The sequence below is a fragment of the Delphinus delphis genome, chromosome X (assembly GCF_949987515.2).
Source record: "Delphinus delphis chromosome X, mDelDel1.2, whole genome shotgun sequence".
Taxonomy (NCBI): domain Eukaryota; kingdom Metazoa; phylum Chordata; class Mammalia; order Artiodactyla; family Delphinidae; genus Delphinus; species Delphinus delphis.
In genome coordinates, this window is record NC_082704.1 from 49709748 (window position 1) to 49734341 (window position 24594).

A 24594-nucleotide genomic window follows, 5' to 3' on the forward strand; every position below is an offset into this window, starting at 1 on the left:
GGTAAAATACATTAATATACACATCTGAGAAGCTGAATGAACTCCAATAAACACCTAGGCACAACATAATCAAACACTTGAAAGACAAAGACCAAGAGACAATCTTGAAAGTAGCAAGATAGATATGACTCATCCTGTACAAAGAATCTTTAATAAGATTGACAGTGGACTTCCCATCAGAAACTGTAAAGGCCAGAAGTGTTCAAACTGTTGAAAGAAAAGTACTTCAACCAAGAATTCTTTACCTTGTAAAACTATCTTTCAACAATGAAAAACAAATTAAGACATTCCCAGATTTATTTTTAAAAGAGAGATTCCATTACTAGAAAACCTGCCTTACAGGAAATAATAAAGGAAGGCCTTCAGACTGAAAGAAAAGGACACTGGATAGTATCTCAAATGCTGGTGAAATAAATGCATAGGTAAATATAAAAGATAATATAATTTATTTTCTATTTGTAACTTTTTATCTCATTTGATTTAAAAGAGAACTGTATAAAACAATAACTATAAATCTTTTGATTGACATACAATATAGAAAGACATAATTCATATGACAATAACAGCATGATGGAGGGGAGAGAGAATGGAACTATAGAGGAGCAGTTTTTATATATTATTAAAATTAGGTTAGTGTTCATCATAACTAGATTGTTATAAACTGCATTGTTCATTATAATCCCCAAGGTAACCACTAAGAAAATAACTCAAAAATATAATAAAAGTAATGAAATTTGTTAAATAGTCATTTAACAAAAAAAGAGGAAAACAATGGAGGAACAAAGGAACAAAAAATGCATAAGACATATTGAAAACAAATAGTAAAATTAAAAATTCAAGTCCTAACTTGGTAATTACCTTAAATGTAAACAGATTAAACACTTGAATCAAAAGGAAGGGAGTGGCATGATATACTTGGAGTGATGAAAGGGAAGAACCTACCACCAATATTACTCTACCCGGCAAGGATCTCATTCAGATTTGATGGAGAAACAAAAGCTAAGAGAAGCAAAAACTAAGAGGAGTTAGCACCACCAAATCAGCTCTATAACAAATGCAAAAGGAACTTCTCTAAGTGAGAAACACAAGAGAAGAAAAGGACTTACAAAAACGAACCCAAAATAATTAAGAAAATGGTCATAGGAACATAATATCAATAATTACCTTAAACATGAATGGATTAAATGTTCCAACCAAAAGACACAAGCTTGCTGAATGGATACAAAAACAAGACCCATATATATGCTGTCTACAAGAGACCCACTTCAGACCTAGAGACACATACAGACTGAAAGTGAGGGGATGGAAAAAGATATTCCATGCAAATGGAAATCAAAAAAAGCTGGAGTAGCAATACTCATATCAGATAAAATAGACTTTAAAATAAAGAATGTTACAAGGGACAAAGAAGGACACTACATAATGATAAAGGGATCAATCCAAGAAGAAGATATAACAATTATAAATATATATGCACCCAACATAGGAGCACCACAATACATAAGGTAACTGTTAACAACTATAAGAGAGGAAATTGACAGTAACACAATAATAGTGGGGGCCTTTAACACCTAACTTATACCCATGGACAGATCATCCAAAATGAAAATAAATAAGGAAACACAAGCTTTAAATGACACAATAGACCAGATAGATTTAATTGATATTTATAGGACATTCCATCCAAACATAGCAGATTACACTTTCTTCTCAAGTGTGCATGGGACATTTTGGGTCACAAATCAAGCCTCAGTAAAATTAAGAAAATTGAAATCATATCAAGCATTTTTCTGACCACAACGCTATGAGATTAGAAATGAATTACAGGGGAAAAAACGTAAAAAACACAAACACATGGAGGCTAAACACTATGTTACTAAATAACCAAGAGTTCACTGAAGAAATCAAAGAGGAAATCAAAAAATACCTAGAGACAAATGACAATGAAAACAGGATGATCCAAAACCTATGGTATGCAGCAAAAGCAGTACTAAGAGGAAAGTTTATAGCTATACAAGCCTACCTCAAGAAACAAGAAAAATCTCAAATAAACAATCTAACGTTACACCTAAAGGAACTAGAGAAAGAAGAACAAACAAAACCCAAAGTTAGCAGAAGGAGAGAAATCATAAAGATCAGAACAGAAATAAATGAAATAGAAACAAAGAAAACAATAACAAAGATCAATAAAACTCAAAGCTGGTTCTTTGACAATATAAACAAAATTGTTAAACCATTAACCAGACTCATCAAGAAAAAGAGGGAGAGGACTCAAATCAATAAACTTAGAAATGAGAAAGGAGAAGTTACAACAGACATTGCAGAAATACAAAGAATCTTAAGAGACTACTACAAGCAACCCTATGTCAAAAAAATGGACAACCTGGAAGAAGTGGACAAATTTTTACAAATGTATACCCTTCCATGACTGAACCAGGAAGACATAGAAAATATGAACAGAGCAATCACAAGTAATGAAATTGAAACTGTGATTAAAAATCTTCCAACAAACAAAAGTCCAGGACCAGATGGCTTCACAGGTGGATTCTATCAAACATTTAGAGAAGAGCTAACACCCATCCTTCTCAAACTCTTCCAAAAAATTGCAGAGGAAGGAACACTCCCAAACTCATTCTATGAGGCCACCATCACCCTGATACCAAAACCAGACAAAGATATTACAAAAAAAGAAAATTACAGACCAATATCACTGATGAATATAGATGTAAAAATCCTCAGCAAAATACTAGCAAACAGAATCCAACAACACATTAAAAAGATCATAAACCATGACCAACTGGGATTTATCCAAGGGATGCAAGGATTCTTCAATATACGCAAATCAATCAATGTGATACACCATATTAAGAAATTGAAGGATAAAAACCATATGATCATCTCAATAGATGCAGAAAAAACTTCTGACAAAATTCAACACCCATTTCTGATAAAAACTCTCCAGAAAGTGGGCATAGAGGGAACCTACCTCAGCATAATAAAGGCCATATACAACAAACCCACAGCAAATTTCATTCTCAATGGTGAAAAATTGAAAGCATTTCCTCTAAGATCAGGAACAAGACAAGGATGTCCACTCTTATCACTATTATTCAACATAGTTTTGGAAGTCCTAGCCACAGCAATCAGAGAAGAAAAAGAAATAAAAGGAATTCAAATTGGAAAGGAAAAAGTAAATCTCTCACTGTTTGCAGATGACATGATACTATACATAGAGAATCCTAAAGATGCCACCAGAAAACTACTGGAGCTAATCAATGAATTTGGTAATTTCGCAGGATACAAATTAATGCACAGAAATCTGTTGCATTCCTATACACTAACAATGAAAAATCTGAAAGAGAAATTAAGGAAACACTCCCATTTACTATTGTAACAAAAAGAGTAAAATACCTAGGAATAAACCTACCAGGAGAGACAAAAGACCTGTATGCAGAAAACTATAAGACACTGATGAAAGCAATTAAAGATGATATCTGTTGATGGAGAGATATACCATGTTCTTGGATTGGAAGAATCAATATTGTGAAAATGACTATACTACCTAAAACAACCTACAGATTCAGTGCAATCCCTACCAAATTACCAATGGCATTTTTTTATGCAACTAGAATAAAAACTCTTAAAATTTGTATGGAGACAAAAAAGACCCTGAGTAGCCAAAGCAGTTTTTAGAGACAAAAACGGAGCTGGAGGAATCAGACTCCCTGACTTCAGACTATACTACAAAGCTACAGTAATCAAGACAGTATGGTACTGGCTCAAAAACAGAAATATAGATGGAAGCAAGGATATGCAATGGAGAAAAGACAGTCTCTTCAATAAGTGGTGCTGAGAAAACTGGACAGCTACATGTAAAAGAATGAAATTAGAACACTCCCTAACACCATACACAAAAATAAACTCAAAATGGATTTTAGACCTAAACGTAAGATTGGACACTCTAAAACTCTTAGAGGAAAACATAGGAAGAACACTCTTTGACATAAATCACAGAAGATCTTTTTTGATCCACCTCCTAGAGAAATGGAAATAAAAAACAAAAATAAACAAATGGGACCTAATGAAACTTCAAAGCTTTTGCACAGCAAAGGAAACCATAAACAAGACCAAAAGACAACCCTCAGAATGGGAGAAAATATTTGCAAATGAAGCAACTGACAAAGGATTAATCTCCAAAACTTACAAGCAGCTCATGCAGCTCAATAACAAAAAAAAAACAAACAACCCAATCCAAAAATGGGCAGAAGACCTAAATAGACATTTCTCCAAAGAAGATATACAGACTGCCAACAAACACATGAAAGAATGCTCAACATCATTAATCATTAGAGAAATGCAAATCAAAACTACAATGAGATATCATCTCACACCAGTCAGAATGGCCATCACCAAAAAATCTAGAAACAATAAATGCTGGAGAGGGTGTGGAGTAAAGGGAACACTCTTGCACTGCTGGTGAGAATGTGAATTGGTTTAGCCACTATAGAGAACAGTATGGAGGTTCCTTAAAAAACTACAAATAGAACTACCATATGACCCAGCAATCCCACTACTGGGCATATACCCTGGGGAAACCAAAAATCAAAAAGAGTCATGTACCAAAATGTTCATTGCAGCTCTATTTACAATAGCCTGGAGATGGAAACAACCTAAATGCCCATCATCGGATGAATGGATAAAGAAGATGTGGCACATATATACAATGGAATGTTACTCAGCCATAAAAAGAAACGAAATTGAGCTATTCGTAATGAGGTGGATAGACCTAGAGTCTGTCATACAGAGTGAAGTAAGTCAGAAAGAAAAAGACAAATACCGTATGCTAACACATATATATGGAATTTAAGGGAAAAAAAATGTCATGAAGAACCTATGGGTAAGACAGGAATAAAGACACAGACCTACCGGAGAACGGACTTGAGGATACGGGGAGGGGGAAGGGTGAGTTGTGACAGGGCGAGAGTGAGGCATGGACATATATACACTAACAAACGTAAGGTAGATAGCTAATGGGAAGCAGCCGCATGGCACAGGGATATCGGCTCGGTGCTTTGTGACTGCCTGGAAGGGTGAGATAGGGAGGGTGGGAGGGAGTGAGACGTAAGAGAGAAGAGATATGGGAACATATGTATATGTATAACTGATTCACTTTGTTATAAAGCAGAAACTAACACACCATTGTAAAGCAATTATACCCCAATAAAGATGTAAAAAAAAAAAGACACATGTACCCCAATGTTCGTTGCAGCACTATTTACAATAGCCAGGTCATGGAAGCAACCTAAATGCCCATTGACAGAGGAATGGATAAAGAAGTTGTGGTACATACATACAATGGAATATTACTCAGTCATAAAAAGGAATGAAACTGGGTCATTTGTTGAGACCTGGTTGGATCTAGAGACTGTCATACAAAGTGAAGTAAGTCAGAAAGAGAAAAACAAATATCGTATATTAACGCATGTATATGGAACCTAGAAAAATGGTACAGAAGAACTGGTTTGCAGGGCAGAAGTTGAGACACAGATGTAGAGAACAAACATATGGACATCAAGGGGGGAAAACTGTGGTGGGGTGAGGCTGGTGGTGTGCTGAATTGGTCGATTGGGATTGACATGTATACACTGATGTGTATAAAATTGATAAAAAAAAATGCAAGTCCTAACTTGGTAATTACTTTAAATGTAAACAGATTAAACACTTCAATCAAAAGCTATAGATTGACAGAACAAATTGAAAAATGATCCAACTATATGCTGACCACAAGAGAAACACTTTATATTCAAAAATATAAATCGGTTGAAAATAAAATGATGGAAAAATAGATACCATGCAAACAGTAATCAAAAGAGGAGTGGAGAAATTGTATTAACATGAGACAAAAAACACATTAAGACCAAAAATGTTACTAGAGACAAAGAAGGATATTAGGTAAGAAAGGGAGATAAAAGAAATTCATATTGGAAGGGAAGAAGTAAAACTATCTCTATTGACAGGTGAAATAATGTATACAAAAAATCCAAAGAAATACACATAAATACTCTTAGAGTTAATAAATAATTTAGTAAGGTTGCAGGATACAAGATCTACATAGAAAAGTCAATGTTTATGCACTAGCCATGAACAATTTGAAATTGAAATTTAAAAACAATTCTATGCACATTAAAAGAATAAACTATTTAGGAACCTATTTAACAAAAGAAGTTCAAAACTTGTGTATTAAAAACTACAAAACATCAAGAAATTAAATAAAATTTAAATAAATTGAAAGATATGTGTTCATGGATTAGATGACTTTATATTATTAAAATGGCAATACTTCCTAAATTGTTCTATATATCCAATACAATTTTTATTAAAATCTGAGCTGATTTTTTTTTAAGAAATTGACTTGCTGATCCTAAAGTTGTTTCAGAAATTCAAGATATCCATATTAGCAAAAACAATCTTGAAAAGGAGGAACAAATTTGGAGAAATGCTTTCTGATAGCAAAACTTAACACACAATTACAATAATCAAGCCTTTGTGGTACAATCATGAAGATAGACATGTAGATTAACAGACCACAATTTATATTCCAGAAATAAACATATTCATTTTGCTCAATTTTTGACATGAATGCCAAGAGAGTTCAATGGGTAAGGAATAGTCTTTTCAACAAATGCTTCTGGAACAATTTGATTTCCACATTCAAAAAAAATGAAGTTGGATTCTTACCTCACCCCATATACAAACATTAACTCAAAATGAATCAAACACCTAAACGTAAGAACTAAAACTATACATTTTTTAGAAGAAAACATGGGTGCAAATCTTGAAGACCTTGTATTAGACATTGATTTCTTGATGTAGAAACCTAAAGCATCAACAAACAAATAAAAAATAGACAAATAAGACTTCATGAAAATAACTTTTGTACTTCAAAAGACACTATCAAGAAAATAAAAAGACAATCTACAGAATGAAAAGAATTATTTGCAGATTGTATATCTTTTATGTAACTAGCATCCAGAATTTATAAAGAACTCTTACAACTCAATAATTTAAAAAAAAATACTCCAAAAGAAAAATGAAAGGTATTCAAATAAACTTTTCTCCAAAGAAGATATACAAATGGCCAATAAGCACATGTAAATCTTCTGAGCATCATTAATCATTAGCAAAATGTAAATCAATGCCAAAGTGAGATAATAATTCACACCCATTACTGTGGTTACAATTAAAAAGACAGGTATTGACAGACGTTGGTAAGGATTTGGAGAAATCAAAACCACCATACAGTGCTGATGGGAATGTTACATGGTACAGTCACTTTGGAAAACAGTTTGGCAGTTCCTTAAAATATTAAACATAATGTTAACACATGGCCCAGCAATTCTAGTCTTTTAAATAATCACTGAAGAGAACTGAAAACATGTTCACACAAAAAAGTGTACACAAATGTTTGTAGCAGCATTATTCATAACAGCCAAAAGATGGAAACACTCACATTTCTATCAACTGATGAATGGATAAACAAAATGTGTGTACCACACAATACAATGATATATTACTCAGCCTTACAAAGGAATGAAGTACTGATATATACTATAATGTGGATAAATCTTGAAAACATTATGCTATGTAAAAGAAGTCAGACATAATAGACTACATAGCGCATGATTCTATTTTATGAAATTTCCTATATAGGCAAATCTAGAGACAGAAGTGAGAGTATTGGTTGCCAGAATGCGGATATGGGGGATTAGGGTGTGACTGCTAATGGTTATGTGGGTCTTTGTGGGTGATGAAAATGTTCTGGAATTCAATAGTGGTGAAGGTTGCACACATTTATGAATATATTAAAACAACTGAATTGTACATTCTAAAAGGGTGAATTGTATATTATGTGAATTATATCTCAATAAAAGCACTAAATCAACATATATTAGTTCTGCTATATAAGCTTTCAAAGAGAAAATGCTTACAATAGTTGTATTCAAGGGAAAATTTAAAAGTTGAAGAAACGGCAACACACAGTACAACTAAATACCATAACAATGCAACAAATCCTTTTAAATTAGGATGTGTTAATTAATTAGTTTAAAAAAATTTACAATTTCCAGTAGAGAGTCTTTTCAAGAAAGTATCAATTGATTGGGTGATATTTCTTAAGTAAATTCTAAAAGTAAGCAAATGTGTATGGTATAACCCTAATTTTGAGTTTCCATTAAACTGTAAATAAGAATTATTATTATAATATTATCATAGATAAAATGGAAATTCAGAGTTCTTGCCAGAAAACCTAAAAGAACATATGGAATTAATAAAACCTTGGTAGTATTTTCCCTTCATAACAATGCTGTTTTTTTGAACATCAACTAATAACAATAAAATATTAAGTTTAGGGGAGTCATAGAACTAACCTCAAAAATAAATTAGGCAGTGCAGTTACTGATAACTAAGGAAAGTGGATGCTTTTATACTTGAGCCTAAAATTAGATTATCAAGTTAAGTAGTTCTGTTATCTGACTTTCAATCAATCCTGATTGCTTTAGCAGCTTGAAAAATGTGGAAGAATATTCAGAAGTATACATGATTAAAAAGTAGTTTTGTTTATACAGTTTTAAACAAAATTCCAATATCATTTTTCATGATGAAGCTATGCATGGACCATTTTGGTATTAAACTGAAATGCAATCATATAGCAGGCATGAAAGAGTACATTCTCAAAGTGATCCATCCAGGCAGACTCTTTGGCTTATACTTCTGCCTCTGAATATTTTGAGAAAATGTTGAAAATTGTATATAGATTTTTTTCTAGCAATCCCATTTGAAATTTATCTCTATGTTATCCTAATGCAAGGTCACAATATGTTAAATCTTCTTACAAAGTATACCATGGAACATTAATATTAAAATTGTAATTTCATATATTTATGAATAAATAACTCTACCTCTGCCTCTATCTAACTTCCATCTCTAACTATAGCTATACTACTAATTTTCTCCCATGTCATCCCTTGCCTATTGGAGAGAGATTAAAAGATGAAGGAAGGGAATTAGTATAGTGCCTGGCATGTACCAGATACTCAAAAAAGATTGTTGAATAAAAGGAAGAAAAGGGAAAGAGAGCTGTCGAGAGCTGTCAAGAGGCCTGTGAAAGGGAAGGTTGGGAGGAAAAGGCAGGTTTGTGCAAGATTTTTAGGAAACTCTTTACTCTCAATGTACATTAGCATGAAAGGAGCAATAGGGCTACATCTACAAATATAAGCCAGTTTGATGAAATATTGTTAGAAGAAATCATACAATCATTTAAAAATAACCCATTGTTTGAAAGTGACAGACTTCATCTGTCGCTGCTTTGAAACGTGAACAATGAGTAATGTTTTATACCTACTCATTAAAAGTTGGTGATTATTATTACCACTATCATCAAAATCCATATTTAAAAAAAGAGAATAGCTATTACTTAGTGCCATACAGTCTGCCTTCTGCAATCATCCTTTCTTTCAAGAGCTATGTCTAAATTAATGATAATAGAATCACTCTAGAATTTAAATTTTTGGAGTAACAGTAATTTCCATAGTGTAGCATGAGAACTAATTTCAGTATTTCAATTCAATGAAATATATTTATCAGAAATGTTTGGAACTAGTTTTGTCACAAATTATACAGATATTCAGGAGTAAAATTTTAAATGAAGTCCATTTCTTTGATTAATTAATATTCACATATTTTCTTCTACTGTATGTCCCCAGGTTTATAGTTACATCTTTGACCTACTATAATTTTTTTGGATCTGTATTTTGGAGTGATGATCTTTTTCCAAATACTTTGCCAAATTTCACAGCACAATTTGTTTAATAATTCATGCATATTTGTTTACCTCTGGTTTTGATTATTTTTTAATCATATATTAACTTCAGGTATGCATTATGGTCAGCTTATTTACTATTTTACCACATTGATCTATCAATTTCTACACGCCTACCATCTTGTTTTTGTTAAAGCTTTATATATTCTGACATTTGCTGACAAAAATCTTTCCCCTCTTTTTGTTACTTCTCTAAATATTCTTATTCTATGCATTTTAAACACATTAGAAAAAGCTTAAGAAGGCCAGAGTCAATATATTTGGAAAGTATTTAATATGAGTTTTCTAAAGTTCCCTATTTCTTCCCTCTTATCTTCTAGGATATTGTTATATTTGGAGAACAGCAACAAATATAGACAGCAAATAAAACACAATTTTTGTTAATCTGATATAAATTCAAATTGTGTAAAGCCTTCAACAGTCAGTTTCTTCAAAATGCAAACTGTTAAAATTTTATAAATTTCACTTGGATTCTGAATAATAGGTATAGATATATATAGATATATTGGAGATATGGAATAGATATATTCCATATCTTTACCTATAAGCAACAATATAATTAGATATGATTGTAGTTAAGAACATGAAGCATTTTTCGATTTACTTGAATGTTGTCTTATTAAATGAGCATTGCAGTTCATTACTTTGTAAGGTGTTTTCTGTTTTTAGCTTGGTGATATTTTGGACCAGTAATAAGTGATTATCAAGTGAAGAAATCAATGCTTTAAATTGTCTCTGACACACAGCACTATTTAGAATCATTTTTATAGCGGGTGAACCTAGGAAATACACCCTGTGAGCATGAGCACCATGAATACCACATGCAGACATCTATTATATAAGTATTTTAGATTTGTTTAAGAAATTACATGCTCTTAGTTCATATTCTTAGAAATTCACATTCTTACATTCACATTAACATGGTAAATTATATTGCTAATCTTTTAAAATTGAAGTATCACATTTTATATGAACTGGAAGATAGAAAATTTTCAGCCTTCTGGCTCAAGTTCTGGTAGTGATACATATTGATTATTATAAAACGCTATACAATACACGTTTTAAAATCATCCATGCCTCGAGATTAACAAGCACCAATCAGTGTTCTCTACTGAAGGCTCCTCTTGAAAACTACTCAAGAATTTCAAGGAGAGCAAATTGCAATGAATTGTGTTTCTTAAGAGCCTCAAACATATGACAAAAAGTCTGCAATTGAAAGTGTTGACTTTGATCTATACAGCCCTTTGCTGTTTCACATTGCACATTGTTTCATCCCCCATGACAGCGAAAATCAACAAGAGTATATTTACCAAATGTTTTCTGTTTTTCTTTGAACTTTGACCAGCCAGGGGGAAAATGTCCTCAGATGAGCAAGGATAAATTCAAGATTTTCAAGCGTTCTTTGTTTGTTTGTTTTTCTTCAAGGTATAATATCAAGCCAATGTATACCAAAGCCCTTTTTTTCTCTGCAGCCCAATCCCAAATCCCTAGTCTTTGAGAGGTATCTAAAGCTTTTTTGATGTAGCAGCCACTAGTCACACATAGCTATTGAATACTTAAAATGTGGCTAGTTGGAACTGAGGTGTGCTGTATGTGTAAAATGCATGCCAGATTTCCAGACTTACTATGAAAAGAAATGTAAACTATCTTATAGAAAATTTTTATATTGATTACCTGTTGGAATAATGATATTTTGTTTATGTTGGGTTAAATAAAATATATTGGTAAAAATGAATTTCACCTATTATTGGTTTTTTTGTTTGTGTTTTAAATGTGGCCCCTAGACAATTTAAAATTATATATGTGTCCCTCATTATATTTCCAGTGATAGTGCTGATCAAAATCAATGATAATAAATTACTTGAACTTCAAGAATCCTGGGCTATATTCTCAGATAGACAATTTACCTAATGAGAAAGTTGCCTTTTCAACAATCAATTGTTATGTGTGTCCTAGAAAAAAATCACCTGTTTGTAAAGTATATTTCGATAGAAAAATTCTGCCTCATAGTAGATCCAGCTTTTGATATGGCATCTGCAAATGAAAGTAAAGTAATATTTTATCATTTTACTGTGTCAGTCAAATAGTATCAATTTCAAGGCAATATAAGAGTGATGTAAAATAAAATTATGCTTTATGAAATCAGGGTTACTATTCTTATTAGCTGTAGCAGAAGTAATGTTTATGGGTCATTTAAATGTTCAAGCCATGATTTGCTAACAAGCAGCTGACCAATATGTCACCTAGCAATACTATTTATTTCTCTACAAAGATTTTTTAAAAGACATTAGTATATACTCAGAACATAAAGTTTAAATTATGCATTTTTATTCACAAATTATATACTGTTTCAAAGCTATGCCAAGAGTTTTTATCAGAATGATAACACTAAAGTACTGCACCCATTTTCTAACTTTAATACACTGCATAGCCTCAAAAAGATACTAAATTTTCTACTAATCAGTCAACTTTTATGTGATAAATAATATCACATTTGTTTCTTTTTTCTTCATTGTAAAAAAAACATTAAAAAACAATACAATTTTATCATAAGACATGTTTTTTCTAATTCTATGTGTCACTGTATAATACATAATATGGTGGAATGAACTTGTTATACATGATCTAAAGAAGGCAATTTTAGATAGTAAAATATGCAAATCCTTCATTAGACTTAATTTCTTTCATAAATATTGCTCTATGACATTCTAGAGTCTACTATTAGTAATCGAAAACAAAACTAACAAAACTGCATATTGATTTAGTCCTTTGGTCTGAGAATTTAGGGAGATACTATATAAATTAACATAAAGTGATTAATATTATGGCCTGTGCTATAAGTTTTTCATTTTGAAACTTACACAGACATTTTCATTAACTCCTGGCCATGAAAAAAAAAAGATACCTTATGAAAAGACATTACTTTTCTTACTAATTGACATATGAAAAGCTCCATATCTATCATGCATAAGGATGAATTATATTTTATGTTCACAAACTATTATTAACTAAGTAGTTGGATGAAGATAGGCGAGGTGATTCATTTGGCTGAGAGATAACTCATTTCCCCAGTTTTTCCTAGAACCTTCCACTTCAACCTACTTTCCCCCCCCCCCCACATTCTAATCTCTAAACAGCTTCTCCTGACTCAAATTCAACATTTCAAGTCTAAAGTAATGAACTCCTAAATTACAGCTGGCCCTTGAGTACTAACAATAAATATGGAAACCTCTCTCAAGAACAGATCCATGAGAGCTATCTGAAGGCCAGAAGGGTAATAAAACACTGTAATGATATGCCAACACTCAGCTTGGACAACTGAACATTACTATGGACAATGAACGACTGCAGGTAGACAAACCAGTTGACATTCTATTGCTTAAACCCTAGACCTCAATGAAAACAGAAAATGTAATTGATATATTATAGCTAAAACTCTCACCTTACATTAAAACTTGTCCACAAAAAAGGAAAGTACACTTGCAAGCAAATTCAATGAAAGGTATTAATTTATAAATGTTTATTAATGTATGTTTTCCTCAGAAGGTGGTACAAAAGAATTTGCTCTGAATTAACTGACAAGTATATATTTGCAATTTCTTACTTGGGGACAAGTAAAGCATAACAGAATTAAAAGTAATTATCTTATTACTAAGAATTTGCATGTATATATCTTATTTACTGTGAGGGAAAAAGCCTACATATTTTTGTATTTAAGAAAAAACTCAATGTCATCCCTGGTTATCAGTTACCCTTCAATAGAAGAGTTAAATAAACAAAATGATCTTAGTTTTATAAATTTATGATTAGACTCGCAGAGGGCTTCTTCCTCTTATAAACTAACATTTAACTACATAAAATATGCCTAAGAAATTGTGCTATGTGAGTTAAATAATAGCAAGTCTACTCAAATGAGTTGATGAAAAATGGATATATAAAATATGGTATGAAAATTTTCATAGAATATAACTACAAAAGGTACTATGGTGTTTCAGTGCAGTTGGAGGCAGAGCCCAGTTGCATTATGAATATACTAAATAAATATCAATTACAGCAAGGTTTAAAATATGAGTTTAATTGCAATGATCATTACTCATTGGTGTATTGATAAAGGTTTAAAAATCTAAGTAATAGTAGTGTTTTATACAGGGAAAGTGCTTTAATTCATTTTATCAAATGAATTTCTACATTATTTAGCCTTTCTTTGCCTCAGTTTCTATCTTTGCAAAAATGGATAAAATGATAGAACTTACACATAGCAGGGGTGTATTAAGATAAAAACATTTGTAGGTTATAGGGACAGCGTATAGAACTGTACACACTTGTTTTTTTTTTAAATTTGTGATTATTATTATGTTGTCATGTTTTAGCAGCATGACTTCTCCTGAGGCTTAAGCATAATTATGATTACTAGATTTTTTTAATGAGGGAAAGAAGAAAATGAAGACTCTGAGTTTAAATGACTTGGCCAGTATGCATCTAGTCAGGTGCAGAACTGTCATTAGAACTCTAGATGTCATGGCTCACATTCAAATGCTCTTTCCACTATGCCTCTGAATAGTTATGCTCAAAACACCTTGACTTTGCATCACAACCCAAAAATATCACCATGACTTTATATAGCTCTAGTTTCTGAACAGTATCTATCATGGGATATGTAGAAACTAATGAGAAGGGGAGAGAAAAAATGAAAAGTACATGTAATGCATCCACTTTCACATGAATAACCCATGTAAATGTTGAATACTCAAGACTTTCATGGGGAGTAAAATATTTAGCTTGAAATTCTGTTAGTTAGATGATAGTTAAAAATTTATCATGGACATTAAAACAAATTACATAAGATCACAAGAGAAATATGCCAATGCAATGTAAAAAGACCAAAGCAACATTGAAAAAAACATTTAAAATACCAAAAATAATAACACATGCTGTTAGTATTGATGATATGTCAAAATTAAAAACTAAAGGGGAAGTTCTTTACATAACGATTTAGATTTTTATGACTGATTTCAGAAAAAATTATTCTTTAAGTGCTATTTCCACCCAGTCAAAATATTGATGGACTGTAACATATTTTAAAAGTGTGTGAAGTGAAACAAATTATTGTCTTAAATAGCAATGAAACAATATGATAGATCCATCCTGAACTATGAAATACACAATAAAGAAATTGGTGCATATACACAGAGAATGCAAATATATTTGGAACATTCAAAATACCCTGCATCATTTTAAAACTTTATCAGCACAGTAAAATTAGATACGTTTTAACTGATTGCTTAAACTCCATATTTAAAGATATTTGTTTTCTGTTGACCATGACTTAGTATAGATTCACATGTAATCCATATATATTTTTTGGCAAAGAAAATGCATATTATTTACAAGTTCACAAAGAATGTTAACTTGGATTATTTTGTTAGGCATGTATACAGCATTCACAGTTTACAGATCAACTTCAAATGAAAATATAGAAAAGTAGAATTATATATTTAATGCATCCTCAGACAGATGCCTAAATATGCTTATACTGTCAGAGGAGAAAAATGAATAATTAAATTCATAGGTAATTTGAAAGTAACTACTGTAAGTCAAATAAATGACAACAGGCTCACATTAACATCTAAAGATTAATTACACATAACTTGGAAAAAGCATCCAGTTATATAAGATAACCAAATGACTGATACCTTTCCTAGATATCAGTTCATTTTAAACATATTAAAAATGTGTTTGAAGCAAACAGTTGAAATTGCAATGTTTTATGAGAAATGAAGAGGCCAAAGTTCTTAAAACAAACACAAATTCATTTTAAAATGATAAATGCACCATGGTTATGATTTGTGTTGATTTCTACTGTACCTTTCTTTAGTCCAGGAATGAAAGCTAAAAAGACAGTTTAACAAAGTTAAGTACAAATAAATATTTTCTTTTATTCCCAATATGTTACATTAACTAAATAAATGTAAATTGTAATATATTGCAATATATGTTCAACATCATTTTTTAGAGAACGTGATGACTGAGATAGATAAGGTAGAATACTGATAACCCATAAAAATCTATCTCCTATAGTATGTTTTTCTAAACTCAGACCAAGCCTATGCTATATTCTGACCTCTTGGGAAGTCATGATTGGTCCTTCCCCTGAAGGCAATGTATTGTTGAACTCAACATTTTGCAAGAACTCAGTAGATTTCTAGCTTCATTGCTGATGATAACAAAGTGTAGTCCTCTATTAAAATTTCACTTTTTCTCCTGGAACCTCCTACAGGAAGTGTAGCATAAGGAAAACATTGTTTTTGACTTAACAGGTTGTTTTTCCTCCAAATCCGATTTGAAAAAATCATGGGAAAAAACAAAACATCAATGGATACTAATATTAGATGGCACAATAGAAGTATTCTTATCTTGGTTAAGACACTTTTTCTATAATACAGCTATTTTCATAACTAAAATTTCATTTATTTTTCACAATTAAAAATGGGGGATTCGAGATCACTATATTTATTATCCAGATAAATAAATTATGGCACTGCATTATCAAGTGACTTCCTTCAAAACACTGTGAGATCATGCTTGATCTAAGACAAATAACAAAGTCTATTTTCAAACAAAACAAAGTAATTATATATTTATAAATACTTTGATATGTGTTGATCCGGACAAATGAATCACAGATTTATTCTTTGTAAAATTTTAAAGCCAACAGTAAAAATGATTTTCTGATATATTTAATAACACACATCTAAAGATAAAAACATTAAAGATAAACATTTTGAACTTGTTAAAAATCAACTTTGGATTAAATTTGAATATTATGAAACTAAAGATGTATGCAATGCTTAGAGAGAAGGAATAGGTCAAAGACAGAAAAATGGAGGTGAAAGTAATGTTTCCATACAATAATATGGATTAATTAGAGAGCATTGCACAACATTTTAAGTGTCATTGACATATACATGGCACATTTATTTTTCATCATAAGGTGTTTTGTCCATAAGCAACGTAATTTAATGGTAATACAAACCAAAGTATAAAGAAAAAAAAAAGTAGTGCTTTCACAAGGCACTTTAGGTAGAATTGATCTTCTAAATAATATTCATCAACCCTGCACCACTCAAATAATGGTTCTACTTCAATGATAAGTCTCTCACTCTCTATCTCACACACACACAGTATTTTAATTTATTATTTGAATTAATAATTAATTCCTGTAATACTTTTTTAAAAAATTCCTGTAATATTTAAATGTAGAGTTTTCAATATACTGGAGTGAAAAAGAAAGGCTGTTTTAAGCAGAGAAGTAATAAAGTGCTTGCTTTCATTTTTAAGTATGTAATTTCAGTGTGTTCTAGACCTAGTTATTAAAATCCTTTCCAATTTGGTAACTGAAAAGGTCAGAAAAAAAAATGTGATAGGCCTAGACTTATTTCTAAGGGTAAGGAGGTACAAATAAAAAAAGCAAAACAAGTGACATGACAACAATGAAAAAGAAAACAAACACATTTTAAAAATCTATCCCAGGAGACATTTAGCTCCCAAGCTGAAAAATGAAAATTGGTTTATAAACTAGTAAAGTCAAATATTGATCAATTTTCTTTAAAATTCAGGACAATAAGCAGATTCTGCATAAAATTTTCAGGACAGTTCTGAAGAGACACAAATTCATCACATGAAAAATAGTCAAAAAGGGAACAATTTTCCCCCTCTAAAGCAATATTAAGTACTCATATGCTGACACAGAAATTAATAGATACATTCATTATATTAGGAAGAATTTTTACATAAAGTTCATTTCCAAATGCATTCCTAAATTTCAATTGCTTCCTAATGTTTAAAGGTTTATCATTGATATTTTTGAAGCATCCACACTGCTCAAGATTTTTGCAAGATCAAAATAAGGATAATCCTTGTCATTTGAGATACTAGAATCTACGTGAATCACTATGACTGAAATGAATTATTTTACTAATAAATCCAACTACAGTTATATTATGGATGAGTTATCATTTATGTGTAACTTGAAATTTTACTAATAAATAAAATAAATATATCTAACAAGTTAAACTTGCTTTCACCAAGAAAATTGTTTTCAGGTTATTAAATATTCTGCAATGTATTTAATAATAAATGTATTAATTAATAAATTTAAGCCATTAATAGTTCAGGTATCATTAGTTTTACTTACACAAATGCAATAATCACATAAAAATTTAAGTTTGTGTACATGCTTACTTTGAAATATACTTGAGGTTTTAACATTACTTTCTAAATTTATTACTCAAATATCTTAATTAGTAAAGGAACATAAGTAATTAATTAGTAAACAACATGAATTACTGGGATTCTTGTACTACAAAGTTTAAATTAAGGAATCACATTTTACAGTAAAAAATGCAGCTTCTACTTAAGTCACATAAAAATTACAAAAATTTATCACAAGAACAATAACAGAACATGTTTTATTACTCTATACAAACATATTTTAACATTTCCTTCATAATCCTAACATAAATGTTTAAATACTCAACATGCACTAGGAACATCTGGCTAAATGTGAAAAAAAAAATTGATAAATAGATACTGCTTGAATAGCTTAAAGGTCAACAGAGCTCACCACAAAATTGATTGTGTTGCCTTAATGTTTGTTGATCAAATATCATGCACCAATCTATTACTGCCATTTACTTCAAAAAATAGTAACAATTGCAGTTGTTTTATCATGTATAATTTTTAAAGTCACATAATAAAGCTACTTTAATGAAATTTTAAAAGGTCATTACCTTGGGGGTAAGTAAGATTTGAAAACATTTTTAAAGACATTCATTTGGAGATAAGCAGATATCTTTGCCACTATAGTCAATTGAAGGATAATGTTTTCTATAAGTATTAAATAAATATTTAAATATTTATTTATTTAATGCATCACCATGTCTCAGTACATTACAGTGTTTACTATGCTTCTTAATATAGAGAAAAATCTGATAAATCAAGATTCAATTCATCTAAAGCCTAACATATTCTAAGTTATGGACTAATTTTTGAGAACAAGTTCCTCATTCATTTTCTTATGCCAAGCCACACAAGAGTTTGTACTGAAGGTCACAGAATATAGCTGAATCAATATGAAAAACAACAACAACAATGTACTTGAAGATGTAATGTCAAATTAATTGGCCAATACCTAGTTTTCTTTGAATAATGCTAATTTTAAAGCGTTCCAGAAGATGTGCCAAGAAGATCCAATTCTTGATGTATAATCCAAATCACCCCAGTGCATCTCCTGTTTATTGCAAAACTAATAAGCTACAGCATTATTGTACGTGAGTCTGAACCACAAAAATAGTGAAGCTCAAATCAAATTTTCTGTTCAAATTGTGTGAAAGGTTAAGGCTACAAATGCAAAAGATGCAAGGCGATTAGTATAATGAGTACCTTATTTACAATAAAAGCAATGTTGCAAGTATAAAATAAATTTCTCATCTCTGTATATTAAAATTTCTATTCATATCGGTCCTGAGTTTCTATAAAAGTTAGTTTACTGCTGGATTAAAGAAATATTCAGGGAATTCCCTGGTACTCCAGTGGTTAGAACTTGGCAGTTTTACTGCCATGGCCTGGGTTCAATCCCTGGTGGGGGAACTAAGATCCCGCAAGCTGTGCAGTGCAGCCAAAAAAAAAAAAAAGAAATATTCATTTCAAAATTGACAACCAAAGTCATAGTGTTGGCTTTATTGGAGAGACTAAAACCTAGAAATTAAAAGGAAACATTTTCACTAATATGCAGTTACCATTCTCTACATTAATAGGATTTTGGTTAACCAAACTCATGCTGAGCCATACCAAATGGCTTATTTTCCTTTTTAGCCTAGAGTTGTACATATTTTTAAGTTTCTGAAGTTAACACATTTTTCCTATTTATTACAAAATATTTCTAATCCATAAACTATTGGCTGTATTTTCTGCCTTTTTATTTAGGGGATATCTTTGGGACCACAGCTTAGAGCTGTATGTCTTTTAAAATTCCTGAAATTAACTCATTTTTTTCTATTCATTACAAAATCTTTCTAATCCATAATCTATTGGTTTTCTGACCTTTTATTTAGGGGATATGTTTGGGACCAGTGTAACAGATAGTACTTTCAAATGTCATTTTCTTTTTTATGTTGACAGTGTTTGTACTTCAAAGAGCACAGAGGTACAACTTAAATTTTTTCTAGAATAAAATAAATTCACAGGCCAAAGACCAGAGCCCTTAGAAAGTCATTTGATTCAATATTCTTAGTATACATATGAAGAAATGAGGTCAAAAGAAATGAAATGACTTAAAAAGTACAAACTTGCAACTAGAAGATGAACAAGTTCTGGAGATCCAAGGCATAGCATACTGGTTACAGTCAAAAATACTATATGACATACTTCAAAATTGCTGAGACTAGCTCATAAATCTTCTCACCTCAAAAAGAAATAATAATTATGTGACATGATAGAGCTGTTAGCTAAAGCTACAATGGTAATCACATTGCAATATATAGATGTATCAAATCAACATGTTTCACACTTTAAACTTAACACAATGTTACACGTCAATTATATCTCAATAAAAAATAAAAATAAATTTAAAAAATAAGAGGAAATGAAATTACTTATCTATGATCCACACAACAAATGAAAGGAAGAAGTAGAATTAGAATTCACATTTTCTCTACCAAAGAACTCACACACTATGAAATGTTTTATTGATGGTTTATTGATCATTTCCAAGAGATGGAAACAATATGTATATCCGAACCTATTTGCCCAAGATAAACATTTACTGCAGAGAGTATCAAAAAATCAGTGCTTTTAGAATATATTTTGGGGAAATGCCAACTTAGATGAATATTAAATGTAATTTACATTTTACTGTACACACCAATTGACAAGGGCAAACAAGAGAAGAGCATACTTTACGAATCAAAATCTTGATTTGGCAAATCAAAAAAAAGATAATTCCTAATAAAAATTGTAATTTGTAATTTAGCTTGGTCCTGGAGTGTTATTCCTCCTTTCCTTAAAGATTTAAGTCAAAAAGTTCCATCTCAAAATCTGACCTTAATGTTTTAAATGGCTCAGAAGCATACGGAGTGAATCTAGCCAATCATAATAGCTCCTTTTGACAGTTACAATTAAGAGAAGAAAAATTCTGAGATGTACAGGGCCAGATACCTTAGAGAATAGGACTCCTGTGAACACAGATATTTTGGCTTCACTTAATCACTTTGTAAAACTGTTCTAAGCAGCACAAATGCTAATTCCAAATACTTCTGGTTTAGTTTGGTTATTTAAGGGAGAAGATCCTTCTTTTAAGAATTGTGCTGTGAATTCCCTGGCAGTCCAGTGGTTAGGACTCCAGGCCTTCGCTGATGAGGGCCTCGGTTCCATCCCTGGTCAGGAACTAAGATCCTGCAAGCTGTGCAGTGCTGCCAAAAAAAAAAAAAAAAACAAGCAAACAAACAAAAAAAAACCCAACCAAACAAACAGAAAAACACACAAAAATAAAAAAAAAACTATAAAATAAAATGAGTTGAGCTCACTCCCCCAACTTCAAAACAAACAAACAAAACAAACAAACAAACAAACCTCAAAGAAACTGAAACATGAAGGATTCTGAAGTTTTCAAGAAAACAAAAGTTGGAATATAAATGTTTTTACAGTTCATTGAAAGGACCTACCAAGGCCCTAGTTACATTATTCTGAGAGGTGTATGAAGCTGTTCTGAAAATAACACAAATTTAAATGATCTTGAGAAATTCCAAAAACAAAAGCCTGAGGGCTGGATCCATTGTCTTTTCATTTGGCAAAGAAAATACTAAAAAATCAATATTTATGAAATCTGCCTCTAAGCTATCCAAAATGTTTGAAACAATTGTAGCTCTCAAATATTTCACACCTTTTAATACTCAATCTGTTATTGAGTGAATGAATTCTAAATTATGACCATTTTAAAATAGGACTTGATGGTGTATCTGGTCTTTGGGTCCATAGAGAAATTGATTTTTGAAGCATTTTCCTTTGCCTGATTTAATGTAAAGTACATACCTCCAAGGTAATAGTGTACAATTTTTCCACTACTAACAGATTTAAGTTTTTAAATCTCTTCTTTGTGAAATTTAATATGATTTTCTTTTAATCAGTTTATTCAATTTTAGAAGCTTTGACTGGCTTGTCAATGACCATGAGTTGTGCATACAGAAAAATAACACAGATAAACCTTAAGTAAATCTAGAGATATGTGCTAAATGTACTAGGTTTATTAATATAATGAAACTTTCTTTTAAAAATAAGTTACTTTTTAGATTAAAAAACTTTTGAATATATTCCCTCACATTTTCACCAAACTGTTTGCTCTATAACAAACAAATTAAAAAACCTGCTGTAGTAGGAAGAAAACAGTAGGTAATTAAAGTCTCTGTATGGCATAAGTGGACATGATATCAGGGAATGGCTTTTACTAAAACACTTCAGATTATTATTTCATTAGTGGAAATCAACTTTGTGAATTCCAGAGTATTTTGTCCTTCCACATGAATATATGCATTTTTAAAAATATTAGGCTCTGCATACCATTTAAAGTACAATTTAGAGACAAAGATGTTTCATTGGAGAAACATTTATATTTATAATATATGCACATCTATATTTATATTATAAACATATTCTGTATATTACTTATGTATAATATATGTGTAGTATATGAAATAGGAAACCAGGAAAGGAAATAGTTCATATAATAACCATTTGAAAAATACCTGATTTAATTCTATTTTGAGCAGAGGTTGATACATTTTTGTACACAGGAGCATAATTTTTAAAAATCCATGAGAACTAACTTCAATAACATTCTATCTTTCACTATCAGTAAATATTATATGGCTCTCCAAAACAATGTTCTATTAATTTCACTTTAAAATTCTCTGAAAAATGAGAAAGATAGTGAACACTATTTATTGATAGCATTTGTTCTCCCAATGCATCAATTTAGAGAGATGTATCTGGATGTACTACTTAGAAAATTCCAAGTAAATTGGTCATTCTATGATGTATCTCTTAATATTTACATAGCACATATTTAAGTAGATAAAATGACTGAAAGAAAAAGTATGGTGTTAGAAGGGTAATCTGACTTGATGATTCTCTTTATGAATATGTTTTCATTTTCTCATATGCTATGTTAGTGCCTAGGAAGTTGTGATTTCTTGTAATCACAGTGAATTAATACCAGTTTAAATCACAGTACCAAGTTGGTATTTTTAAATAATTGGAGACTTTTCGTTTATTTTCTATTTTATAGTCTTTCTCTCTAATGTATATTTTGCTGGGACTTTGTGCCAGAGTACAGAACACAAGCTTTGGCAGAAATTTTCATTCTTGGAACTAACTGGCTATTCATGTGTTGTATTTTAACATTTGGGGAAAGGAGTTGACCTTGAAACAATAGGCCATTTCTAAAAAATAGTCTCAAGCTAGTTTTATTTTTTCAACTATTTGGGACATTATATTGAAGAAAAAATGAAAAGTAAATGTATTGGAAGACCTATTTTTCCATTAGGACAGTTAAAAGAATGAAATAATATCCACATTTATGTTTGCTTGATATCAAAAGAAGTATGATCATTTTTCTTTATTTTACATTTAAATTATTTTAAAATCTAGTGTTTAATGGCACTATCCATATATAATTATTATCCATAAAATTATTTAGTTTTATATTTCAAATGTCAATGGATAAACCTGACATATGGACATCTGGCTATAGATTTTAGGAATAAACAAGAAGAGACATTTTCCATGTGGTGTAACATTGAGTATCTACTGTGGAGAAACAATCTCCTTTGGTGATATGTTGATAAGTATTTTACAAATAAAAGAATAAAGAGTAACAGACAGTGCCACAAACATGAAGAAGAAATGAAAAGTAGAAGTAAGCTATTTCAAACTGAATTAAATAAAAGTTTATATGCACAGGAAGAGAAGGAGGAGTATGAACGACTTATGCTACCAGTCTGACAGATGAACTGACTGCATAGGACATGTTAAAAGGTTTTTTTGAATAAACCAAATGCTATCTGCCTTAGAAATCATCTTCACTTCATGATTAGAAGACACAGATTCAAGGTAATAGCTCTTTGAATACACAAAATATAAATATTATATTTTGGTATTTGCAAAAGAAAAGCATATCAGTTAGAGATAAAATATTGCCTAAGATCTACTTTTTACATAATAAGAAAGAAAATATAAATCTTTCACATAGTATAAATTTGATACTGTACTTGCTTGAGTTCTTAAGTATTAATCTCTCCCTTTACTTAGCTAAGTTGCTTCAGACATAGAATGATAATATTTCTGCTAGCCAAGCTGGGGAAATGATACACAAATTGTGTCAAATATGCCGATTAGTATTGCTAAGAATCTGAAATTTGGCCTAAGAGAATCTAAAGCATGACCAACCAAGACGTTTATTTAAAATGTATGTCACTCCTATCTGGTCCTCCAATGCTCACTGCACTCAGATGAAACATTATGACACAAGGATTTGTAAGAAGGGACAATTAAAATGTTCTAGGCAGGTCCTTGAATCCCCTGATCCCTAAGTAACAATACTTTCTTATTCTGTTTCTACATTTGTACTGGATCAGGCAGGGAAGAAACCAGTGTTCACTCAGTTT

General features: G+C 31.0%; 1 protein-coding gene across 6 annotated transcripts in view; it reads right to left on the reverse strand.

Moving 5' to 3' along the window:
* PCDH11X (protocadherin 11 X-linked) overlaps nt 1–24594 on the reverse strand; it is a 682375-nt gene that overhangs the window by 111696 nt on the left and 546085 nt on the right. For 4 of the 6 annotated variants that reach the window (XM_060002571.1, XM_060002569.1, XM_060002573.2 and 1 more), the window contains one exon: nt 15743–15766. The exons of the other annotated variants lie outside the window; for them this stretch is intronic. In XM_060002571.1, the coding sequence (XP_059858554.1) occupies nt 15743–15766 (24 nt within the window). The remainder of the gene's footprint in view (nt 1–15742; nt 15767–24594) is intronic. 6 annotated transcript variants of the gene reach the window in all.